This window comes from Aotus nancymaae, unplaced genomic scaffold, assembly GCF_030222135.1.
Source record: "Aotus nancymaae isolate 86718 unplaced genomic scaffold, 86718_ANA_hifiasm-v0.15.2.pri h1tg000040l, whole genome shotgun sequence".
In the NCBI taxonomy this organism is placed as follows: domain Eukaryota; kingdom Metazoa; phylum Chordata; class Mammalia; order Primates; family Aotidae; genus Aotus; species Aotus nancymaae.
In genome coordinates, this window is record NW_026988454.1 from 124,668,990 (window position 1) to 124,689,411 (window position 20,422).

Here is a 20,422-nt window from a genome sequence, read left to right on the forward strand (position 1 = left end):
AAGTAAAAAATTAGCCAATGTGGTGGTGCACGCCTGTAGTCCTAGTCACTTGGGAGGCTGAGGTGGAAGATCACTTGAGCCTAGGAGGTCAAGACTGCAGTGAGCTGTGATCACACCACTGCCCTACAGCTTGGGCAACAAAGTGAGAAGCTGTCTCAAAACAACCAAAAAAACTAAAAGGCCAGGCTTGGTGGCTCATGCCTGTAATCCGAGCACTTTAGGAAGCCAAGACAGGCGGATCACCTGAGGTCAGGAGTTCCAGACTAACCTGGCTAACATGGTGAAATCTTGTCTCTACTAAAAATACAAAAATTAGCTGGGTGTGGTGGTGTGTGCCTGTAGTCCCAGCTACTCGGGAGGCTGAGACAGAAGAATTGCCTGAATCCAAGAGGCAGAGGTTGCAATGAGCCAAGATTCCACCACTGCACTCCAGCCTGGGCAACAGGCAAGAGTCTGAAAAAAAGAAGAAAGAGAGAGAGAAAGAGAGGAAGGAAGGAAGGGAGTGAGGGAGGGAGGGAGGGAGGAAGGAAGGAAGGAAGGAAGGAAGAAAGGAAGGAAGGAAAGGAGTTGCAGAGATGGTGGTGGTGATGTCTACCCAACATTATGACTGTATTTCCAAAACATTGAACTGTACACTTAAAAATGGTTGAGAGGAAAGTTTCATGTTATGTGATTTTTGTTTTGTTTTTTTAAGAGACAGGATCTTACTCTGTTGTCCACGCTGGAGTGCAGTAACAGTCATGGCTCACTGCAGCCTTAACTTTGTAGGCTCAAGAAATCCTCTGGCTTGGCCTCTCAAAGTTCTGGGATCACAGGCATGAGCCACCATGTCTAGCCATGTTATGTGTATTTTACGGCAATTAAAAAATTGGAAAATAACTGAATCTAGTCTCAAGTAATAATATCTGTGAAAAAATACTGTCAAAATCGACTTTTTCAGAACTCTGGAAAATAATCAGAGGCTTGCAACAGTTTGAAGATAATGGCTTAATCTCAGTAATGCAGAGCTTTGTGATATTTCAGCTTGTTACAGTTCCAACCCTTTTTGGCAGCTCCACGCTCACCTTGAAAAACAACAGCCTTGCAACTATGATGGCTGTGAAAACCAGCAATGTAGCCACCTCTAGGGAGGACAAAAACGGGCTTTAATTTCCCAAAAGCCCCACCCCCGGAGAATTTGTCAGTATTGTACCCATCTGGAAACTCTCTGAGAAGCTCTATTCTTAGAGCTTGTCTTTATTTTACCTAACTCAGGGCTCACTCTGTGCAAACAGTCCTGTCTGCAGAGCATTATAAAAAATAATTAGCAGCAATTGTTTAACAGTGCAGCTGCCTGAGGCAGCATTACCAGTGTGTAACAAAAATATTAAAAAAAAAAAAAAAAAAAAAAAACCCTGGGGAATGAGATGCCCATAGAAGGCTCAGAAAAGCCCTGAATAAAAAAAAAAAAGAAAAAAGCCGGGTGCAGTGGCTCACGCCTGTAATCCAAGCACTTTGGAGGCCAAGGCGGGCAGATCACCTGAGGTCGGGAGTTCAAGACCAGCCAGACCAACATGGTGAAACCCCATCTTAAAAAAACAAACAAACAAAGAAAAGCCCTGAATATTCCCCGAGAGCTAGAAGGCCACATGCATGTGCAGGGCTATACATATGCCCAAGAAAGATCTGAGAAGGCCCTAATCTCTCACCTTTGACTTTGAGACTCTGTACAATGCAAGCATAAAGTGAAGGTTAAGGCACAGTTGTAAACTGCCTGCCAGAGCATTGAAGCCATATACCAACACACAGAGAGACCTTCAAAAAGGCTGGGAGATTTATTGGTTTATGGAGTTTATGGAAATCTGTCCAGTCGTTAGGCAACCACTAAGCTTACCAAGTAGAGATTCAGTAGACAAGCATGAAAAAGTACACAGACTGCAGAATTAGTCCAGGAAAGTGATTTAAAAAAAAAAACAAACCAGCAACAAAACAAACCTGGGGGATCTGCTTTCCACAGGTGCCATATTATTTTAGATGTTCAGTTTTCAACAAAAAATTAAGAGACACACAAAGAAATAGTTAAGTATGGCCCACACATGGGGGAAAAAGCAGTCAATAGAAAGTGTACTGAAGAAGCACAGACACTGAACATATTAGACAAAGACTTGAAGTTAGCTATTATAATACGTTAAAAGAATTAAAGAAAACGATGTCTAAAGAATTAAAAGAAAGAATGAGGACAATGCTCCACCAAACAGAGAAAACAAAGAGATAAAAATTAATTTGTAAAAAAGAACCAAATAAGACTAAACTGTCTTCTCCAAAACTTTATATGTTGAAGCCCTAACCTCTATCATGACTGTATTTGGAGATGGGGTTTTAGGAAGTTTTTAAAGTTAAATGAGGTTCTAAGTATGTTCACCTAATTTGATAAAATTGATGGTCTTATGAGAAGAGGAAGATCACTCACGTGCTCTCTCCCCTCCCTTTTCTTCCCTCCCCCTCTTCCTCCATGTGCACACAGTGAAGAAAGGCCATGGCACACAGAGAGAAAGTGGCCATCTGTAAGCCAGCAAGAAAACTCTCACCAGAACCTGACCATGCTGGCTGCAGAATTGTGAGAAAATACATTTCTTTTGTTTAAGCCACCCAGTCTGTGGTATTTTGTTAGGACAGCACTGGCCAACTAAGACAGCAGAGTTGAATTGTCAAAAGAAAGAATCATAAAACTTGAAGTCAAATGAGATTTCTGTGCCAGGCTAAGGCACAGAAAACAACCATAGTAATGAAGAAAAATGAACAAAGCCTCAGGCACCTATGGGACACCAGCAAGTATACCAACAAACACATAATGGGAGCCTCAGATATAGAAGACAAAGAGAGGAGCAGAAATTATATTTGAAGAAATAATGGGCCAGGTGCAGTGGTTCATGCCTGTAATCCCAGCACTTTGGGTGGTCAAGATGGGCGGATCATGAGGTCAGGAGTTTGAGACCAGCCTGGCCAACATGATGAAACCCTGTCTCTACTAAAAATACAAAAATTATCCTGGTGTGGTGGTGGGCACCTATAATCCCAGCTACTCGGAAGGCTGAAGCACCTTGTTTAAACCTGGGAGGCGAAGGTTGCAGTGAGCCGAGACCAACCATTGCACTCCAGCCTGGGTGATAGAGCGAGACTCTGTCTAAAAAATAAATAAATAAATAAATAAATAGAGGCCAAAAACTTCCCAAATTTACTAAAAAGCATTAATCTCCACAATCCAGAAGTTCAATGACCACCAAGTAGGATAAACTCAGAGATGCACACTACATACCATAGTCAAATTGTCTAAAAACAATGAAAACAATGAGAGAATCTTGAAAGCAGCAAAAGAAGCAACTCAGCACATATAAGAGCTATATAAGGGATCCTCAATAAGATAAACAGCTGATTTCTCATTAGAACCTATGGAGGCCAGAAGGCAATGGTATGATATATTCAAAATGTTGAAAGAAAAAGTCTCTCAACCAAGAATTTTTTTTATCACTCTCACTAAATTTGTCTAGCTTATTAATACTTCCAAACAACTACCTTTTTTAAAAGAGATGGTGTCTCATTATATTACCCAGGCTGGCCTTTATCTCCTGGGTTCAAGTAATCCTCCCACCTGGGATTACAGGCACACGCCACTATGCCCAGCTTCAGCCAAGAATTCTATACCCAGCAAAACTATCTTGCAAAAGTGAAAGAGAAATCAAGACATTTCCAGGTAAACAAAAACTAAGAGAATTTGCTGTTAGCAGACCTGCCTTACAAAAAATATGGAAAAGAGTCCTTCATGCTAAAATGAAATACTACCAGACAGTAAATTGAATACACACACAGACAGTAAATTGAATACACACACACACACACACACACACAAACAAACAAATGTTCCTCAACTCAATATGGGGTTAGACCCCAATAAACCCATCATAAGTTAAAAATATCATAAGTCAAAAATGCATTTAATACCCCAATAAACACATTACAAAGTCAAAAAAACTGTCCATTACACCATTGTATGTTGTCAACTGGCTGCCTCAAACCTATTTTGGGAATAGGAACTGGAAAGAAATTATACTCAGAATTCTCTGTTTCATATTCTCTTCCACTTTCATCCTTTCCTCCTAAGCAGAAAACCAAATGAGAAGCAACTTGAGAAGATGGATTTTTTCTTCTTTTAAAAATAAATAAAACAAATACCAAAAATAGTCAAAATTCACTAGCACAATTAAAATTGAGTATTTAAAATTTTCAAATAATCCAAAAGAAGAGAAAGGGAAAACAGAAGTATGAAAAACAGAGAGAAAAAAACAGAAAACAAATAATAAAATGATAGACCTAAGTCCAAACATATCAATAACAGCATTAAATGTCAATAATCTAAAAACACCAATTATAGAAGGATTTTTCAAAAATCAAGAACCAATTACATGCTGTGTAAAAGAAACCCACTTTAAATGTAAGGGTATAAGCTAGGTGTGGTGTCTCACCCTTGTAATTCTATGATATTGGGAGGCCAAGGCAGGCAGATTTCCTGAGTTCAGGATTTGAGATTAACCTGAGCAACATGGAGAAACCCCATCTCTACTAAAAATACAAAAATTAGCCAGGCATAGTAACACGTGCTTGTAGTTCCAGCTACTTGGGAGGCTGAGGAATGAGAATTGCTTGAACCCTGAAGGTGGAGGTTGCAGTGAGCCGAAATTGTGCCACTGCACTGTAGCCTAGGAGACAGAGACTCTGTCTCAAAAAAAGAAAAAAAAATGTATATATATATACACACACACATATTAGATATAATATTTTCTGATACGTTAATATATATATATATAAGGGTATAGGTAGATAAAAGGTAGGAGGATATAAAATGATACAACATGCAAACACTGATCAAAAGAAAGCTAGGCCAGGCTCAGTGGCTCAAGTCTGTAATCCCAGTACTTTGGGAGGCTTAGGCAGACAGATCACCTAAGGTCAGGAGTTCAAGACCAGCCTGGCCAACATGGTGAAACCCTGCCTCTACTAAAAATACAAAAGTTAGCTGGGCGTGGTGGCAGGTGCCTGTAATCCCAGCTACTCAGGAGGCTGAGGCAGGAGAATCGCTTGAACCTGGGAGGCAGAGGTTGCAGTGAGCCGCAATCATGCCACTGCACTCCAGCCTGGGTGACAGAGCAAGACAGGAAGAAAGAAAGGAAGGCAGGCAGGCTGATGTGGTTATAATAATATTAATCAAAGTAGACTTCAGAGTGGGAAAAATTACCAGAGATTAAAGAGAGGCATTGTATAATGATAAAAGTAAAATCATCAAGAAGGCATAACAATCCTAAATATGTATACATATAACAACAGAGCTTCAAAATACATGAAGCAGTCCAGGTGTGGTGGCTCACACCTATAATCCCAGCACTTTGGGAGGCCGAGGCAGGTGGATCACTTGAGCTCAAGTATTCAAGACCAGCCTGAGCAATATGGTGAAACCTCATCACTACAAAAGCTGGGTGTGGTGGTATGTGTCTGTATTTCCAGCTACTTAGGAGGCTAAGATGAGAGGTTCACTTGAGCATGGGAAGCCGAGGCTGCAGTGAGCCAAGATTGTGCCACTGCACTCCAGTCTGGGCAACAGAGCAGGAAACTGTCTCAAAAATAAATAAATACATAAAACTAATGAAGCAAAGACTGATAGAAATGAAGTAAAAAATTGACAACTCCATAATTTTTGTTGGATATTTCAATATTCAGCTTTCAGTAATCGGTGGAATATTAGACAGAAATCAGCAAGGATTTGAACAAAATTATCAATCAGCTGGACCTAATTGACAATTATATAACACTCCATCCAATAACAGCCGCAGAATACACATTCTTTTCAGGTACATGTGTGTGCCAAGATAGACCATATCCTGGATCACAAAACAAATGTGAACAGATTTATAAGAACTGAAATCAAAGTAAGTTATCTGACTATAATGGCATTAAAGGAGAAATTAATAACAGAAAGATAATGAAAAATATCTTCAAATACTTGGAAATTGAATGATTTAATTTAATAGTTAATTTAAATAGTTATCCAAAATAATCCATAGATCATAAAGCTACCTCAAGGAAAATTAGAAAACTAGAAAATGTTTTGGTCTGGGTGCAATGGCTCACACCTGTAATTCCAACTTTGAGAGGCCGAGGTGGGCAGATCACCAGAGGTCAGGAGTTTGGAGAAACCTTGTAAAAATACAAACGTTAACTGGGCATGGTGGCACACACCTGTAGTCCCAGCTAAGGGAGGCTGAGGCAGGAGAATCACTTGAACCTGGGAGGCAGAGGTTGCAGTGAGCTGCGATTGCGCCACTGTACTCCAGTCTGGGCTACAGAGTGAGACTCCATCCTAAAAAGAAAAAAAGAAAGAAAATGTTTTGAACACAATGAAAATAAGAATACAACATATCAAAATTTGCAGGATGCAGCTATATCATGCTTAGAAGGAAATTTTACAGTATTTAATTGTATTTAAGAAAAGAAGAAAGGTCCCAATTCAACAATCAAAGTATCTATCTTTAGAAATTAGTAAAACAAGAGCTAATAAAATCAAAGCAACACGAGGAAGGAAATAATAAAAATATAAACATAAATTAATGAAATTCAAAACAGTAAAATGAGGGGAAAATAAAGAAACCAAAATCTGGTTCTTTGAACAAAGATTAAGATGAATAAACTTGTCAGACTGACAGAGGAAAAAAAAGAAGATACATTCTGCTGATCTTAGGAATGAAAGAGGGAATATCTCTACAGACACTGCAGTTATTAGAAAGTTAATGAGGAATACTGTGAAGGTCTTTACACACATAAGTGGACCCATTGATAAGAACCATCTCCTTAAAAACTGCAAACTACTAAAACTCATCCAAGAAGAAATAGATAACTTGAACAATCCTGTATCTATTAAATAAATTGAATACATAATCTTTAATGCATCTTCAAAAACATTGAGGTCCAGGTAGCTTTGCTGGTGTAGTCTACAAAACATACAAAGAAGAAATGATATCAATTCTACACAATCTCTTCCAGAAAATAGATTAAGAAGGGACACTTTCCAACATATCTTATGAGGCTCAGCATCACTCTGATACAAAAACCAGATAAAGACAGTAGAGTGAAACAAAATCACAGACCAATATCTTTCATGAATAAAAAACAAATATCCTAAACAAAATACTAGCAAATCAGCCAGGCACTGTGGCTCACGCCTGTAATCTCAGCACTTTGGGAGGCCAAGGTGGGCGATCAGCTGAGGTCAGGAGTTCGAGACCAGCCTGGCCAACATGGCGAAGCTCTGTCTCTACTGAAAATACAAAAATTTTCCAGGCATGGTGTTGTGCACCTGTAATCCCAGCTACTCAGGAGGCTGAGACAGGAGAATCGCTTGAACCCAGGAGGCAGAGGTGGCAGTGAGCCAAGATCACCCCACTGCACTCCAGCCTGGGTGACAGAGCAAGATTCTATCTGAAGAAAAATGAATATATATATATACATACTTTTATTTCTATATGCTTGCAATTAACAATTGGAAATTGAAAAAAAATTTTAAATCATTTACAGTAGTTTAAAGAAAATGAAATATTCTAACAAAACTTGTGTAGGCTATGTCTGCTAAACAATATAAAATGTCAATGAATTAAAGGAAGAGCTATATAGAGAGACATAAAACATTCATGGATAAAAGACTCAATATAGTTAAGATGTCAATTATCTCTAAATGATCTATTGATTTAGTACAATTCCAGTAAAAATTCCATCAGGAATTTTTGTAGAAATAGATACATGGGTTCTAAAATTTACGTGATAGCCAGCAACAATTTTGAAAAAGAATAATAAAGCTGTAGGATTCATACGACCCAATTTTAAGAGTCACTATGAAGCTACAGTAATCAAGGCAGTGCGGTGCCATAACGTAATAGAAACACAATCAGTAGGACAGAGAATAGAGTTGAGAAACAGACCACAAAAATACTGCCAGTTGCTTTTCCCCCCTTGAGACACACAACAATACAAACCAATTGCTTTTTAAAAAACTTTTTACCAAAACAGATATATTTCTAATCAAATTAATTGCTTTTTGATGAAAGTGCTAAGGAATAGAATATTATTCAGCCATAAAAAGAATGAAAGCCTCTCATTTGCAGTAACGTGGATGAAACTGGTGGCCATTATGTTAAGTAAAATAAGCCAAGCACAAAAAGACAAATATATGTTCTCATCCATATGCGGGAGCTAAGGCACTAGATCTCATGAAGATAGAAAGTAGACAGGTGATTTCCAGAGGCCAAGAAGGGGAGGGAGAGGAGGGATGAAAGGAAAAAAAAGAATGTAAATGTTATTTATTACCACTAGACTGTACACTTACAATTGACAAAGATGGTAAATTTTACATGAATATTTTACCTCAATAAAAAAATAAAAATTTTTAAAGTACAAAGGCATGTTTGTGGAGAAAGGGTTGCCTTTTAACAAGTGCTGTTAGAACACCAATTGAATATCCATATGCAAAAAAAACTTCTATCCTTATAGAGTTTTGAAACTCTACACAAAAATTAAACCAAAATAGATCATGGATCTAAACATAAATTGTAAAACTAAAATGTTTTGAGAAGAAAACAGGAGAAACCTTAATGACCTTGGGTTAGGCAAAGACTACTTAAATATGACACAAAAATCATGATTCATAAAAGAAAAAATTGATAAATTTGGCTGCATCAAAATTGAAAACTATTGCTCTGAAAATGACGCTGTTAAGAAAATGGAAAAGAAGCTGTAGAGTGGAAGAAAATATCTGCAAATTGTTTATCCCACAAAGAATTTGTATCCAGAATATATAAAGAACTCTCAGTATTCAACCGTGAGAAAACAATTCAATTTTTTAAATGTGTCAAAGATTTGAACAGATAGTTCACCAAGGAAAGTATGTAGATGACAAAGAAGCACTTGAAATTAGCCATTATGGAAATGCAAGCTAAAACAACAGTTAGTTATACACTTAATAGAATGGCTACAATGTTTTTTAAAAAACCTGACAGTACTAAGTGCAGGAGAAGATGTAAAGCAACTGGAAGTCTTTTTTTTTTTTTTTTAGACTGAGTTTTTGCTCTTGTTGCCCAGGCTGGAGTGCAATGGTGCGATCTTGGCTCACTGCAACCTCCACCTCCTGGTTCAAGTGATTCTTCTGTCTCAGCCTCCCAAGTAGCTGAGATTACAGGTGCCTGCCACCATGCCTGGCTATTTTTTGTATTTTAGTAGAGAGAGGTTTCATCATGTTGGGCAGGCTGGTCTCAAACTCCTAACCTCAGGTGACCCATCCACCTCGGCCTCCCAAAGTGTTGGGATTACAGGCATGAGCCACCACTCCCAGCTACAACTGGAAGTCTTATAAATGGCACAACTATTTGGGAAATCAGGGTGGCGGTTTCTCATGAAGTTAAATATACACCTACTTTATAACCCAGCAATTTCACCTCTAGGTATTTGCAATAGAATGAAAACATGCACACAAAAAGACTCGCACATGCATGTTCATAGCAGTTTTATTCATAATCATCTCAAAAATAAAATGCTGTGCAGAAAAAAAACATGCACAGAAGAGTAAATACACTATGATTTTATTTATATGAAGTTCAAGAAGAGTCAGAACTAATCTATGGTGATGCATGAACAGTAGTTGGCTCTGGGACAGAGGAATTAACTGAAAAGAAGTATGAGGGAACTTGATTGGGTGCTGGAAATATTTTATACTTTGATTGATGTGATGATTACACAGGCACATACTTTGCCAACACTTATGGAACTGTTCACTTAAGATCTGTGACTTTGGCCGGGTGCAGTGGCTCATGCCTGTAATCCCAGCACTTTGGGAGGCTGAGGCAGGCAGGTCATGAAGTCAGGAGTTCGAGCTCAGTGTGTCCAATATGGTGAAACCCTGTCTCTAATAAAAATACAAAAATTAGCCATGTGTGGCACACACCTGTAGTCCCAGTTACTTGGGAGGCTGAGGCAGAAGAATCACTTGAACCCAGGAGGTGGAGGTTGCAGTGAGCTGAAATCATGCCACTGCACTCCAGCCTGGGAGACAAAACAAGATTCTATCTGGAAAAAAAAAAAAATCTGTGACTTCACGATATGTAAAATTTAACTCAGCGAAAACACTTAACATATATATGTGCTTGTGTGATATCAGAAAAATTGAAAGAGTATATCACATTTGCCCAGGTGGGATCACAAGGTATGTAAGTATGTATGTATGTATGTTTATATGTATAGGTATTAGTTTGTTTTCACACTCCTATGAAGAAATATCCGAGACTGGGTAAAATTTATAAAGAAAAGAGCTTTTATTGACTCATTTCCTCATTGCTGTGGAGGCCTCAGGGAACTTACAATCATGGTAGAAGGCAGAGGAGAAGCTAGCACCTTCTTCACATGCTGGCAGAACAGAGTGAATGCAAGAAGAGGAAATGCCGGGTGCTTATAAAAGCATCAGATCTCATGAGATTCATCATTTTATCACGAGAGCAAACAGCATGGGGAAAACTGCTCCTGTGATTCAATTACCTCCACCTGGTCCAGCCCTTGACACATGGGGATTATGGGGATCCTTATACAATTCGAAGTGAGATTTGAGTGTGGACACGGAGCCAGACCGTATCAGTATACATATGAGAAAGCCGTGGCTCAGCTTAAATAAGAAAATTACATTGTAAGATGATGTTTGAGATGAATGTTTTGTTACACATTAAATCAATCTTCAATGGTCATAAGTTTTGGAAAATCCCCATTTACGGATTCAAAAACTATTGTTACAAAGAGAATTAAAGCTTCTAGACCTTTTAAAAGTCAAGGCAAAAATAATCCTTTCTCAAGGAATTCAATAATTTTTCAAGGATTTTTGAGTTAAACTTCAACTATATTTTTTATCCTAAGATCAACTAATTCATCTTCAGTTATGTGAACATCTTAACATCTTTGATTCAGTTTGTGTAAGAAAGAAATAGACTGTATGTCTGTGGGTCAACTTAGAAGCCATCAAGATAAAAATCGCCTTTGGAAGACTTCTGAAGTGTTCAAGAAATTTACAGATTTCTCTTTTCAAAGAAAATGACAGAGAAATTTGTATTACAACTCCATCTTAGAATAGCATATCCTCCAGCTTCTTTCTTATCGACCACTTAGCCAAGAATGTTTTAAATTTTTTCAGTAGCATCTATAATGTTGATTTCATAACATTGAATTGAAGGTTCAACTCATTCATATGGTTAAAAGTATCTGTCAGGTAAGCCGACACACTGATAAAATTCCTTTTCTCATAATGTCCCAAGAGTGGGTTTTCTTTTCTTTTGCTCTTGTTTTATTTCAGTAAAAGTTAAACTTCAGTCCTTAGTTTTAAAAAGTGCTTCAAGGCGTAATCTCACGAAGGTCAGCAAACTTCTGTGTGGAGAGAAGCAATTCGTATTTTGCACTCACATCTTAAAGGAAAATTTTTAATGTGTTTGACTCAGAGACCCGCCTCTGATAAAGTTGATGACGTTTATGGCTGTTGACACACCTTATTTTTCAGGATTGTTGAAAGAATCTTTCGTGTCAGTACATGTCTCTGTTAAAAAAAAAATGATGATGATGCCTATGTGAAGAGTTTGCTTTCTCATTAAAGTAGCAAAACTAGATGCAATACCAAGCATCGCAGGAGCTCCATCTGTGCAGAGTATGAAAGTTTTTGTTCCAAAGTTTTATTTGGCAAAAAAATCCTTTCACCATTTCCAAAATGAACAGGTTTTGTAGTTTCCAAGAGACTCACAAAATAGGAATTCTTCTTTGATGGCATCAGCATGCATACAGAAACAAAAAGAGGGAGCTGGCTACATTGAGAGATGTCTGCCTGGAGACATGTCTTCCCTAGATGTCCTTTCAAGCTGGGCAGATGTGATATATTCTTTCAATTTTTCTGATATCATACTTCGATTCACATTAATTGTTATACACACACACACACACACACACACAAACAAACCACTCTGCCTTTTGTGTCCCATAACATTCAATAATGGAAGTTAAAAAACAGAATACATGATTTTCACCATTTGTCATTTTCTGTGACATTTCATTTTAAATTGGGTTTGTAGGCCGGGTGTGGTGGCTCACACCTGTAATTCCAGCACTTTGGGAGGCCGAGGCAGGTGAATCGTAAGGTGAGGAGTCCAAGACCAAACTGGCCACGATGGTGAAACCCCGTCTCTATTAAAAATAGAAAAAAATTAGCCGGGCGTGGTGGCGGGCGCCTGTAATCTCAGCTACTCAGGAGTCTGAGGTAGAGAATTGCTTGAACCCGGGAGGCGGAGGTTGCATTGAGCTGAGATTGAACCACTGCACTCTATCCTGAGCAACAGAGTGAGACTCCTTATCAAGAAAAAAAAATTGGGTTTGTAAAAAATATGCAAAGTAGGCCAGGTGTGGTGGCTCAGGCCTGTAATCCCAGCACTTTAGGAGGCCAAGATGAGCAGATCACTTAAACTCAGGAGTTTGAGACCAGCATGGGCAACATGGTGAAGCCCCATCCCTACCAAAAATTCAAAAACTTAGCCGGGGGCTGGGCGTGGTGGCTCATGCCTGTAATCCTAGCACTTTGGGGAGGCTAGGTGGGTGGATCACCTGAGGTCAGGAGTTGGAGACCAGCCTGGTCAACATGGTGAAACCCCATTTCTACTAAAAATGCAAAAATTAGCTGGGCATGGAGGCACGCGTCTGTAATCCCAGCTACTCGGGAGGCTGAGGGAGGAGAATTGCCTGAACCTGAGAGGCGGAAGTTGCGATGAGTCAAGATTGCACCACAGCACTCCAGCCTGGGCAACAGAGTTACACCCAGTCTCCTAAATAAATAAATAAAGCTAAAATTAAAACCTCAATTCAATTTACCTGTTTTAACTTTATTTTGAAATAATTCCAGAGTTACAGAAAATTTGCAAGAATAATACAAGGCATTTCCATATACCTTTGACTTAGATTCTCCAGTTGCTAATGTTTTACATTTACTCTGTCACGTTCTCTCATATACACATCTTTATGTATATATAGTTTTCCTATTACTATTTTATATACACGCATACTTATCTCTCTATATAAGTAAATATTATTTTTATGAACCATTGAAAGTAAATTGCAGGCATGATGCCTCATCATCCCTAAATGCTTCAGTGTTCATGTCATAGAAACAAGGATAGTCTGTTACTTAACTACAGTGTAATTATAAAAACCAGGAGGTTAACATTGATATGACACTTAATTCTATATTCATATTTCACCAGTTGTCCCATAGTGTCCTTTGTAATAAACAAGAATTTTTTTTTGAGATGGAGTTTCGCCCTTGTCACCCAGGCTGGAGTGCAGTGGCGTGATCTCAGTTCACTACAACCTCCACCTCTCAGGTTCAAGTGATTCTCCCACCTCAGCCTCCTGAGTAGCTGGGATTACACGCATGTGCCACCACACCCTGCTAATTTTGTATTTTCAGTAGAGACGGGGTTTTTCCATGTTGGCCAGGCTTGTCCGGAATTCCTGACTTCAAGTGATCCACCCACCTCAGCCTCCTAAAGTGCTGGGATTACAGGTGTGAGCCACTGTGCCTGGCCATAAATAATATTTTCTTTTTTCTGATTCCAGGACCATTTCAGGATCACATATCAAATTATATGTAACACCTCTTTAGTCTCCTTTAATCTGGAACAGTTCCTAAATCTATCTTTGTCTTTCACAATCTTGACATTTTTGAAAAGTTATCTAGCCAAACCAGGTGCAGTGATTCACGCCTGTAATCCCAACGCTTCGAGAGGCTGAGGTGGGAAGATTGCCTGAGCCCAGGAGTTTCAGACCAGCCTGGGCAGCATGGCAAGACTCCATCTCCACAAAAGAAAATAAAAAATTACCCAGGCGCGGTGGCATATGCCTGTAATCCCAGGTACTTGGGATGAGGTGAAGTGTCGCTTTATCCTGGGAGGTGGAGGTTGCAGTGAGCCTTGATTGCACCACTACTTTCCAGCCTGGGTGACAGAGCAAGAATTGGATTTGTCTAAGTATCCTCATGATTAACTTGGAGTCATGCACTTTTGGCAATAATACATTGAAATGATAGTGTCCGTTCTGTCAGGAAGGGCATGATGTCAGTTTGTACCATTACTAGTGATGTTAACTTTGAGCACCTGTTTAAGTGGTGTCTGTCAAGTTTTTCTACTAAGTTACTATTTTTCCCTTTGTAACTTACAAGTACTTTGGAATTATACAGATATTCTGCTCCTCATCAAACTTTTGCCAACTAGTTTTAGGATCCAATGATAACTCTCGCCTGAAGTTTAACTGTGATATCTGGTAAATGGTGGCTTTCTAACTCCATCATTCCTTCTTCCTTCATTGGTTGATACTCTATTATAAGAACATGGCCGGGTGCGGTGGCTCATGCCTGTAATCCCAGCACTTTGGAAGGCCAAGGCAGGCAGATCACTTGAGGTCAGGAGTTCGAGACCAGTCTGGCCAGCATAGCGAAACCCCGACTTTACTAAAAATACAAAAATTAGCCAGCTGTGGTGGTGGGCACCTGTAGTCCCAGCTACTTGGGAAGCTGAGGCATAAGAATCACTTGAACCCAGGAGGCAGGGGCTGCAGTGATCCAAGATGGCACCACTGCACTCCAGCCTGGGCAACAGAGCTAAACTCCATCTCAAAAAAAACAAAACAAACAAAAAACCCACTTCCTTCTCCCTAATGTATGTATGTCTGCAAGTATGTATATGTTTATAATAGTTTTAGGTTAATATCCATTACCATTGTTATTTATTTTAATGCTTCAAGTATTTTGAAACTCAAATTTTTTGTGGTTTTTAAGTAAGTTATTTTCATAAACATAATGAAACCTAAGTAATTTGTATTTTAAGTAAAATGATATTCAAGAAATATATGTAACAAGTTATAAACAAGGTAAGTTCTACACTTCACCCGAAGTTGTATCCCCTTTAGTGATTTTTACTCCTCAGATAGACATGTGTCTATAAGAATCATGTGGCAGCAGATGTCAAGAATTGTTTGTTTTTAATAACAGTCATCTTAATGGGTGTGAAGTAGTATCTCATTGTGGTTTTTACTTGCATTTCCCTAAAGATTAGTGTGATGTTGAGCATATTTTCATGTGCTTACTGGTCATTTGTATATTTTCTTTGGAGATATGTGATTTGAAAATATTTTCTCTTATTCCATGGGTTGCCTTGTCATACTCTTGATAGCACCTTTTGATGCATGAAAAGTTTTAATTTTGACATAGTCCAATTTTGTTTTTCACGTCATAACCAAGAAATCATTGCCAACTCTGATGTCAGAAACTTATGTTTCTTTCTAACAGCTTTATACTTTTAGCATTTATGTTTAGGTCTTTAATCCATTTTTAATTAATTTTTATATATGGTATTAGGGGCTGACTCTGGGGTATACTGCCTAAGAGTTAGCCCTGCTCCACAAGAAGCAGCTTTTAAAAAAATGATTGTATATACATACATACATACATACATACATACATACATACATACATACATATGGTATTAGGTAAGAGTTCAACTTCATTCTTTTGCATGTGGAAATCCAATTTTCCCAGCACTATTTGTGGAAAAGACTGTCTTGTTACCATTGAATGGTCTTGGCAATCTTATCAAAAATTATTTGACCATATATTTGAGAGTTTATTTCTAAGCCCTCTACTCTATTGGTCGGTATGTCTGTCTTTATGCCAGTACCACACTGTTTTGATTACTGCAGCTTTGTAGTAAGTTTAAGTTTGTAAATTAGGACTTGTGAGACCTTCAATTTCGCTTTTCTTCTTCAAGGTCATTTGGGCTACTTAGGGTCTCTTGAGATTCCATATCAATTTTAGGATGGGTTTTTCTATTTCTGAAAAAAAAAAATCATTGGGATTTTGAATCTGTAGATCACCTTGGGTACTTACTATGTCATTCAACTCTAGAACATTTTTGGGTTCTTCTTAAATTATTTTTATTTACTTATTGAGGATCTCTATTTATTGATTCATCATGTCACACTTCTTAAACATGATTTTCTTTAGTTCTCTGAACATAACTATAATAGTCTCTCTGAAGTCCTTATTTGCTAAATCCAACATTTGTGGACACTGAGAGTCAATTTTTAATAACTGCTTTTTTTCCCCTTGAGAGTGAGTACCCTTTCCATTTCCTGGTGTGTCTTTAATTTCTTTTTTTCTTTTGAGATGGAGTCTCACTCTTGTCACCCAGGCTGGAGTGCAGTCGCACCATCTCGGCTCACTGCAACCTCCACCTCCTGGGTTCAAATGATTCTCCTGCCTCAGCCGCCTGAGTAGCTAGGATTACAGGCACCCACCACCACGCCTGGCTAATTGTTGTACTTTTAGTAGAGATGGGGTTTCACCATGTTGGCCAGGCTGGTCTCGAACTCCTGATCTCAGGTGATCCACCAGCATCAGCCTCCCAAAGTGCTAGGATTACAGGCATGAGTCACTGTGCCTGGCCTAATTTTTCTGTTGTTGAAAATTTGACATTTTAGATAGAGTCTTGTAAACTCTGGATTCTAATTTTTTCCTTGCAAGTTGTTGTTTTTGCTATTTTTTGTCTGTTGTTTTTCTGCTTAGTAACTTGTCTGGGCTAAAGCCATGAAATCTGTCTCTCCTGCAATATGCAGCTACTGATGTCTCTATTCTGTTTGGAGGTTTTTTGTTTGTTTCATTTTCTTTTTTGAGATGGGGTCTTGCTCTGTCAGGCTGCAGTGCAGTGGTGTGATCTCAGCTCACTGCAACCTCCACCTCCTGGGTTCAAGCAATTCTCCTGCCTCAGCCTTCCGAGTAGCTGGAATTATAGGTGTGTGCTACCACACCCAGCTAATTTTTGTATTTTTAGTAGAAATGGGGCTTCACCGTGTTGCCCGGGCTAGTCTCGAACTCCTGACCTCAGGTGATCTGCCCACATCAGCCTCCCAGAGTGCTGGGATTACAGGCGTGGGTCACGGCACCCCACCCAGTTTTGTTATTTTTAATTGTTATTTTTATGTACGATTTTGATATCTGCTAAGCGTTGCCTATGTTAGTTTAGCTCAGTGGTCCGCCACTGAACAGAAGTTGTGCTCAACCACCTCAAGCCAGTAAATCTTCTACTGATAGATCTGTGTATGGATAGGGGAGGGCATTCAAAGTATAGGCCATTTTCAACACTTATCCAGCTTTTTCTTTCTGATGGATCCTTTTGTATCTCCTCTACACGTGCACGTAACCACAAGGTTCATCAGGAGTACGTAGCTGACCTGGGCCGGCCCTCTCTGGTCTCTCCTGTGCATACTTTCAGCATCAGCTTGGAATATGCTTGCCCAAACCAAGACTACAACCTCAGTCTAGAAGAGCCATTGGCTCTTCTCATTTGCCTGCCTCTGAGATGGCATTTTAATTAACACTGTTGCTGGGTGTGGACTTTGTCCACTGCTCCAAATTGAGTGAGCCCCTACTGGCCACAGCAGAGAAGTTACTGGTTTTGGCAGCCTGCAGTACCCCAGCAGAACCTCTCTGTCGAAAAGGAGGAGAAGGAGCACCCCAGAGCAAAAGAGCAGATTTCCCACTATTCTTACCTGAAGTTCGGCAGTTTTTCAAGCATAAATGCTTCTCAGGCTGTTGTATGACTGGTTGATTTCTAAGGCATTGAAATGGTTATTTTGGTCAATTTTGGTTTTGTCAACTGTTGCTTTTGTCCGTGGTTTCTTTTGGGAGAAAAGGACATGCTGACCTCCTCATTCACCTATACCCAGAAGTCTTGCCCCCAGTTTTCTTTTTTTTATAAGCTTCGTACTTTTTCAAGGAAAAATAATATATAAATACCACCTGTACAACATAGTATACATAGTATATGTTCATGCCTTTACTTCAAAACACAATGTACAAAAAAAGGAATATGAAGGGAAAGGTCAAAGAAAGAACCTCTGTGATTTGCAGAAATTTTAACTATACACATGACCTGTATCATGTGCTAGCAATAGTAAGTATCTTAGATAATACCCTGTAACAGTTAATTCAACCATTAGACATGTTTAAAATTGCCTTGTCCACATTTATGGGCAGCACATTTGCTCATGTTCCAGAAGGTTAAGCTGCCTTATGGAGAGTTAAGAATTCTCATTTGATTGCCAGAGACTGACTAAAAAAAAAAAAAAAAAGGAAAAAAAAAGAATTCTCATTTGAATTGTCTGGTTTGCAAAACTTGAACCAACAATGGAAACAACACAACTCTTTTGTTTGTTGGTTTGATCAACAAAGAATTTTGGATAGAAACTCCTGGAAAGCAATGAAGATATCTGGATGACCAATGCGGGAAACATACCTTTACCACGTGGTGGCTAAATGATTGCTGGATTCAGAGTTGCATGGAGCTGCATCACACAAACATAAGTAGATGGAACATTGTAATCATGTATTGTATTATCTAGTCATAGATCTAATAATACTGTAATTGTGAAGTAATGATGAGTGGAAATTATATTTTGAAACAGCCATAATTTTAATATAATGTGAAAATAGCAATTATTTCTATTGGTGATAAAGTCACAGGTACAATTACTATTACTGATGTTTGTGGCCTACTGCAATAGTTATCTATTGCTGCGTAATAAATTGCCCCAAAACTTAGCAGCTTAAAAAAACACTTGTTTTGGCCAGGAGCAGTAGCTCACACCTGTAATCCCAGCACTTTGGGAGGCCAAGGCAAGCAGATCACCTGAGGTCAGGAGTTCAAGACCAGCCTGGCTAACAGAGCAAAACCCTGTCTCTACTAAAAATTCAAAAAACAAAACAAAACAAACAAAAAACACTTGATTTTTTTTTTTTTTTTTAAATAAAGACGGGATTTCACCATGTTGGTCAGGATGGTCTTGAACTCCCGACCTCAGGTGATCCGCCCGCCTTGGCCTCCAAAGTGCCTGGATTACAGGCGTGAGCCACCACACCTGGCCAAAACACTTGATCTTTTACATACTTTCTGAGGGTCAGGAATATGAAGCACCTTAACTCAGTGGCCCTGGTTCAAGGGCAGCCATGAGGTTGCAGTCAAGCTATTGGCCAGGACTACAAGAATGTAAGGGTTTGACTGGGCTGGGGGATCTGCTGCCAATCTCACTCATGTATGTGCTGACAGAAGCCTCTGTTTCTTGCTGAATCCCATCTCATTCTGGGTGGCAGTTTGCCCAGCTGAAAAGCTATGATCCCAGACTCACTTGCCACAAGGTGTGACCATATCCCTATGTTCTTCTGGCCAATGAGATGTAAATAGAGTTGTTGGATAGAATCTGGGAAGTCTCCTTTTAAAAAAAGACAGTTCCTGTCTTAGGCTACAAGGCAACCACTAAGGATGGTGGAGGAGAAAGAAAGACTGAACCTTCAATAACAATAGAATCTGCCTTCAGCTTCTTTTATGTGGGGAAAAATGGGTTGTTTAAGGCTCTGTATTAGCTAACCTAATTCTGATATGCTTACATCATCTCATTTCAACCTCACAAAGACTCTGGGAAGCAAGATTTTATTGCCCTCCTTTTATAGAAAAGGAAATCAGAAGATACTAGTTGACTTGCCCACATTCGTATGAATAGTAAAGGAAGAGCAAAAGTTCAAATTCAGGTGTGTCTGACTCCCCAGCCTGTGCTGATGGCCACTAAACTGGATGGTTGTTTTTCAGCATGGGCAATCTAAATTTTCTGCAATAGCCATAAAGATAATAATGTTAATAACAATATCTGACTCTCAGTAAGCTCTTGTGATGTGCCTTGCACTATACTACAAGTTATATACTTATAATTTCATTTAATCTTCACAATTACTCCATGAGGCAGGGGTTATTATCCCCGTCTTACAGATGGGGAAAATGAAGCTTGGAAAATTTAGGTCATTTGCCCATGACTCCAGCAGAGATATAGGTGGCCAGAACATGATCTCATGTATACTTTAGAAAGCAATCTCTAGATCGGGTGCGGAAAATGAATTAGAGAGGGAAAGAGCAAAGACAAGGGGCTTAGTTAGAGGGCCACGTAAAGGTTTTGAGATGAGAGAAGGAAGGCCCAAGTACTTGCTCACTGTGTCGCAGGAACTGACTTTAGGATATGTCTGTGTGTGCTCTGAGGAAGCTCCCTAAAAGACAGGCCCTCTGCAAGAAGGTGAGGTTGAAGATGTATTTGTCTCTCTTTCCTGAGCCTTCAGGGAGCTCCCTCCAACCCCCTCACCTCTCACTTTCTTAGCCTCTGGGATGTCCACTATCCCAGTCTCACCAGAGTTTGTGAAGGGAAGAGGTTGCGTGGACAACAAGAGCTGATAAATCTGTTTTCT

General features: G+C 39.2%; 1 protein-coding gene across 1 annotated transcript in view; it reads right to left on the minus strand.

Annotated features, from left to right (window-relative positions):
* Positions 1-20,422, minus strand: part of RNF8 (ring finger protein 8) — a 104,821-nt gene that overhangs the window by 13,652 nt on the left and 70,747 nt on the right. Inside the window, exon 7 of the mRNA XM_064361079.1 lies at positions 6,268-6,388. Coding sequence (XP_064217149.1) covers positions 6,268-6,388 — 121 coding nt within the window. The remainder of the gene's footprint in view (positions 1-6,267; positions 6,389-20,422) is intronic.